Below are 6261 nucleotides of genomic sequence, written 5' to 3' on the forward strand. Positions count from 1 at the left end.
AATAAGAAAAAGCCAAGTAAAAGCTCACAAAAACATACATGAATGACAAGTCAACATGGGCTTAGTGGTCAACACGTGTTTAACCACTATTCTCAATTTGTTAATCTTGTGAGTCAAAAATTTCTCTGAGAAGATGATTATTAATTTTAAGATTTGTTCAAGCTTGTCAACAAGCAGATATGTTCTTTTATGTGTTTGGTATCCCAGCCTGTATGACAGGGAGAACTTTTTTGTTCAGGAAAAATGCTGAACTGGGTTTAAAATCAAAAGAAATAGAAAAAGAGAGAAGGGACTGTTGAAAAACCAAATTGAATCAAGATTAAGAGGAAGTGATGGAGAGTCTCAAATAATATTGTAAACAATGATTGTAAATACTTTAGTTAAGAAATGGTTAGTGGCACTTTTAAACTTGCAATTACTGAGATTAACAATAGAAGTATGCCTGATACATCATTACCACTAAAGCTTGCAGAGTAACAAAGAAGCTGCCAACCCTTGTAGGTGAGTCCAGTAACTCTGTCATTGTCCCTGTGATGTCTAATTCCTACTCTTCCTCTGCACTAAAGGCTCTATCGGTTGTGCCAGCCGCCTACAGAAGGGGATGTGTAAGAGCAGAGGCCCCTCTTGGGAGCCCCAGAGAGCGCTCGGCTCCGAGGAGCCCTGACCCCGCTGGCGCTGCCGTGCTCTGCAGAGAGGGACAGGCTGGGCCAGCATCAGGAATCTGCCTCTGAACTCCTGGGGCCCGTGCAGGATCCGTGCATTTCTTTGACTTCAAATTCTTGAAACAAACACAACAGACACGAGTGGATGCTGCTGCCATTCAGATGCCTGGAAGATGACCATCATGCTTCAAGAAAGCACAATTCTCCTGGTGACTTGTTTGTGCAACCACCAGGAAGTTGTGGGCTTCAAGATACAGCTTGGTTCAGAAAGTCCCACTGGACACCCCCCTCTCTCTCCCTGTACTGCCCCTGGCACCCCTTTGACTGCCAGCAGGTTTTGGTCAACGCCCTTTAGTGGTAGTTTCATAAACCCCACTTTTTCATCATCTGACCTGCACTTGAGCAAAGAATAACACAATCTATGGTTTATTCAAATAGGAACATAAAGAATTTCTTCTGGAGTAATTTTCTACTTCAGCCCAGTGAGATAATCTCTCTATGCTGCAGAGTATACATTCCGTAATACTTCTTATCATTACTTCATTTTACTTACTGTAGCTTTCAGGTTTTTTATTAACTCTTTTTACTAATGCCCTGTGATTATATACTCTGGAATCAGTGCTAATGAAGAGGAGGATAGGATTTTTACAAAAACTTTACAAAGAAAAAATACAGTCTGATAATCTGATTATTTCAACAGATGTAGTTTTTAAAACAGGTCAGAAGAACTATACTTATTTATGTGGAGTGGAATAATATGTGTTTTCAATCATGTTATTATATGTACAAGATGAAAATAAAAATTATATTGTTTAAAATGGGACCAATATAATGGCAGTTACACAGCTACTCCCAGTTTACTGAAAAAAATCTACATTATTTAAAATCTTCAATATTTAAGTAGTCTTTAATACAGTTATTAAGATGTATTAGGGGTGCTTTTAAGTTAAAAGAAAAAAGGAATCATGTATATAATGTTCTTTATTTTTACTTGTTGGAAAAATTGTTCTCCATTCTGTCAGTATTACCTTAAGCACTGTAGTTTTTTCCAAGTTACTGGCTGAAACTAATCAAAGCATGTCAGCAGTCTCAGGACAGAAATAATGTTCTTTTGGAGTGAGTGCCTTAACGTGACCAGCCCTCCCTAACATGGCAGGTGTACAAGAAACTCCCCATTCCTGTTCCTCCACAGCCTCTTTTAAACCAGCTCCCAGTCAAGGAACCCAGGAGCGCTTTGCAGTAATGTGTATTTTAGAAAATAAAGGTTTGGGGGTTTTATTTGTGTTGTTTGTTTTTTAGTGGGCTTAATTTTATTTTGTTAACACCCAGAGCAACTCAAAAACTAATGGATGTTTTCATTTGGACATGAAGGCCTCTCTAATTTTTCTAATCTTCTCTTGAACACAAAACTGTTTATGGCAAATTAGGAGATACAGTTTGTTCTGAATTTCATTTCTTAATTTTTTTAATATGTGTTTTCTTCTCTCACAGACTGAAACTATTTTGGGGAAGGAACTTATTTTTTATTTTCTCTTTTTATTTTTTATTTCTCTTTTTATTTTTTATTTCTCTTTTCTTTATTTCTCTTTTTTTATTTCCTCTGATCTGCAGTAATGTGTTGCAGGGAACTAGGACAGCCTATGGCCTGCCAGCTTTGGCATACAGCTTTGGTACTGGGTGTCCATTCTGGACTGCAACCAGATGAGCAGATCTCTGTTTCAATGCACTTTTTGTTAATTTTGGAAAAGTTACTCTTACCATTTTCTTTTTGAAGAAAAAATGGATGTTTCTTCTCTGAATCCAGAATTTCAAATGTACTTAGTACTGTAAGAACCATAGGAACCCCACCCCACGGGTTCTTTTTTACTTTACCCCGAGGTAAAAAAGGACCCGTGGGGTGAGTCCTGCCTGGGTCCCCATCAGTTGTGCTCTGCAGAATGGCCTGGGCAAGATCCTGGCCCATGCCTGCAGCCTTTGCACCATGACAGATGCAGAGAAGGGTGTCCAAGGGCATTTACACTGTGCACTGTTTTACACTGAAATGTATGTGTTATTCTCACTTAAAACTTGAGAGACATTTTTATTATTAAAAGTATGTTTATATTATAAGGAAAGAAGGTTGATCTCATTTTCTGTTATACCCGTTAGTTCCTTTGCCTTGCATTCTGTTGAGCAGCTTTAAGTTCTGATATGCTTGTATGGCATGGGGAGCAGTCAGAAGTTTAGTGATAAGGGGAAAGCTGGGTTTGATTTCAGCTCAAACTGACAGTGTAGAGCTGAACTCTTCCTGTTTGTGCAGTCCCCTAAAGCTGTGGGGGAGACCACAGACTCCTGTTAAGGTAGAAAATAAAAACTGGTTTGATGATGTAAAATTGTGGCATTTGAACCAGTTCTGGGAACTAACAGCTTCAAGTGGAAAAAGAAGAGGGCAGTGCAGGAACCAACTTGCAAGCAAAGAGAGATTAGGTCTGCAGAATTTCCAGGGCTAAAAGTGAAGAATCAGGCCTGGCACAACAGAACAAGTGCAGATTTTGTAGATTTGGAACATCTCATACAGTGGAAGTGTGGAAAATGTGGAAAACAGTCAAGATGGAGAACATGGGAACTATGGCAGCTTGATGATGAGGTGGGTATGGTTGGGTGGCAGCTTTGAGTGGAATTCCTTGTGAATGTGTCTCAAAACTGAGTTTGCTGAACATTATCATTAGCCCCTGAAGCACATATATTGGCAGGCTGGGGTGATGCTGATTTGAGAGACACTAATCTTGCAAAGGATCTCGGTACACATACAAAACAATGCTGAAGGACTTTGAACAGACTGAAATTAGTGGGATTAGATTTTTCCACACAAATATTAGTTCATGCTGTTGAAGATTGAACAAAATATTTTGTTATATTTCTTGTTAATTGATAATAAAAGGACCATGTCATAGAGTTTGTCACAAGATGACACAGAGGCAATTTGATAGAATCATGACAGCTCAAGCATGGACTAGGAAACAGGTGGTCAGTTATGATGGAGAAGTATTCAGGCCTCTCTGCTTTGTTCAAATTAAGTGAAAATGCAGTAGCTAGGTATTGAAGAAAACAGATGGTTTATAAGAAAATAATAATGAGAAAGGTAAAGACAGTTCAAACTGAACATAAATACAGCCTTAAGGAGAAAAAGTGATCAGGGCTAGATATTGGCTGAAAGTTTTCCTTCCATCAGGCTTTGACAAAACAAGAAATAACTTGTGCGAAGATGTTGTAAGGGCTGAAGCAGTGCCTGGTGCAGCAGAAGAGCGTGCAAGCTGTCTTCAGTTCTAAGATGGGTTCTCTGAGGAGCTGAAAGGTGAGAGAGGTGAAATTGGGGAAAGTGTAACACATGTAGGCTGACTGTATGTAGTCAACGTGCAGCACACTCCCTTAGGTGAAGTTCTGGTCACCCTTGAGTTTACAGAGCATATGATTTGAGTGAGCAAAATTGAGCAATTGAATTAGTTGCAGAAAAAAGTAGTAAAACCCATGAGTAACATTTGTCACTTATTGCACATGATCCTTATAATAATCTCATTGGGGCTTAAGATCTACTATCAAAAAAATTACTGATATATTAAGGCAGCTTTTCTTAACATATCCTATAGAACCAGTCAGCCATTGGGTTTAATTCTTACAAGTTACACATCAAAAAGGTAGTTCTTTACCAAAGGAATTTACATCCAAAAATCTGTCCCGATTTTGGAGGGTGTTGTAACTCTCCCAGTTCCTAACAAGGGAAGTTAGCAGGTGCAGAGGGTCTAGACAGAAAACCTCCAAAAAAAACCCAGCCCTACTGTTCTAAGGCTCTGGGTCCTGGATCAAATCCTGAACAGATTGCTCAGACTCTCTGTCCATTTCAAACTGGATTAGAAAAAATGCAATAAACCTCCTGATTCCATCCCTTCTAAACTGCTCTAAAGTGTTCTCTATCCTGTTCCAGCATGTCTCAATAAAGCTGTTTCTTTGCTTTAGGACACACTTTCTTCAGCTCTCTCACCCACTGGCAGCAGTGAAAGCAGAGAGCCTCTGGCTGGTGTAAAGAGAAGAGAGTTACCACAATTTTTCCAGTCATCCTGGAGAAGCCAAACTGCTGCTAAATAGAGTTGCTTTCACTGAGCTGCCAAAGCTCCCTTGGAGCTCTTAAACAGCCCTTTCTGGTTGTCATGATTCACTGTTTGAAAAATACTTCTACTTGCCAAAATAATGACTCATTTTGTAAAATGTCAATTAATGCCTTGCAGAGTCTGCAAAAAAATAGGTGTGTTTTTAAATGAATTAGGATTAAATTGGTAATTAATGTTTGAATCAGTGATTATTTTCTTGATCCTGCTTAAAATTAAATTTAGTTATAAGCACTTTGAAGGCAATGCAGAAAGATCCATTACTGTTTAACCAGCTTTAAATTACTTACATAATTACTTACACGAGTGACAGTCTCATCTTGAGATAATTAAAAATAATTAGTATGGCTTTATCACAGTTTTAATGTGCAAAATGAAATTCATATTATTAGAGGTGCTTGAGTACTGGGGTTTTTGATGGAATTTATCTGCAAATTATCGCATGAAAGTTAATGTGGCCATCAGTTCTGTTTTATTTTTCAGGGAACTTATTATACTTTTTGGAAATAATAAGCAATTTTAGAGCTGGTACAACACATGGTGTGTCTTGCTGCAAGAAATGACAAACCTTGAGCCTTATTTCTTCTGCCTGCTTGGGTGAAGTTTCAATAAATTCAGTGGAATCAATGTTATGGAGTTGATTGCAAACCAGCAACAACCAACAGGTTTGAACAGATAATGCAAATGCAACAGAAGTTTTCAACTTTTTAAGCAGTAGTTTAAAACTATGAAGTAGGGAGGTATTTCACCTCTGTATGGATGAGAAATGAGAACAAGATGTTATTCTAACTGAAATGACTGCATTAAAGTTGCATTGAAATTCTTGAGTGACAAGAAACAAAGCAGTTTTCACTCTGGATGGGTGTGATCTGCACTACACTGCTCACATCTCTCTTGGGATTTGCCAGGACTTGTTCAGCAATGATCTGACAAATGGGATAAGTGGTGTGGTGAGAAAAAAAAAAAAAATTATAAAATGTCATTTAGGATAACAAAATCCAAAGGCAATTGAAAAAAGCTGCAAAAGAATGTTGCAGTAATGAGTGTCTGAAATTATTTAATGGCAATAAAATGAACTATCAGCAACTGCAGAGTATGGGTCACACAAAATAAATCATTAGGCACTGGAGGTACAAAATCAGGTTTTAAATTTGATACTCAAGCTTTGGAAAATCTTTCAGACCATTCCCTGGAATCTTTAGTTCAGCATTTTGTGACAACCTAAAAGCAATTAGAATTGTTAGGAACAGAAAAGAAACCATAGCTGAATACCTTATTAATTCCATGGTGCCTCTGAGTCTTCAACACTACAAGAATTATTCTTGGTTTAGGCATGAAGCACTTTTGAATCACCTTGAGAATCTGCACACAAGCAGTATGTCCATATTGTACGTCTTCCTTGTGCGTGCCACACAAGAAGGCTTTTAGCAGCACAGAACCAACTTCATATCATGGCA

The 6261-nt window shown here is 38.2% G+C and overlaps 1 protein-coding gene across 4 annotated transcripts in view; it reads left to right on the forward strand.

The window, feature by feature from the left end:
• The window catches only part of PREX1 (phosphatidylinositol-3,4,5-trisphosphate dependent Rac exchange factor 1), a 121066-nt gene extending 116409 nt beyond the window's left edge, over positions 1 to 4657 (forward strand). For all 4 annotated transcript variants that reach the window (XM_071447050.1, XM_071447051.1, XM_071447052.1 and 1 more), the window contains exon 40: positions 567 to 4657. In XM_071447050.1, the coding sequence (XP_071303151.1) occupies positions 567 to 609 (43 nt within the window). In that variant the 3' untranslated portion in view covers positions 610 to 4657. The remainder of the gene's footprint in view (positions 1 to 566) is intronic.
• Positions 4658 to 6261: the final 1604 nt, after the last annotated feature.

The sequence above is a fragment of the Agelaius tricolor genome, unplaced genomic scaffold (genome assembly GCF_023055355.1).
Source record: "Agelaius tricolor isolate 1412-34295 unplaced genomic scaffold, bAgeTri1.0.p SCAF_23, whole genome shotgun sequence".
NCBI classification, from domain to species: domain Eukaryota; kingdom Metazoa; phylum Chordata; class Aves; order Passeriformes; family Icteridae; genus Agelaius; species Agelaius tricolor.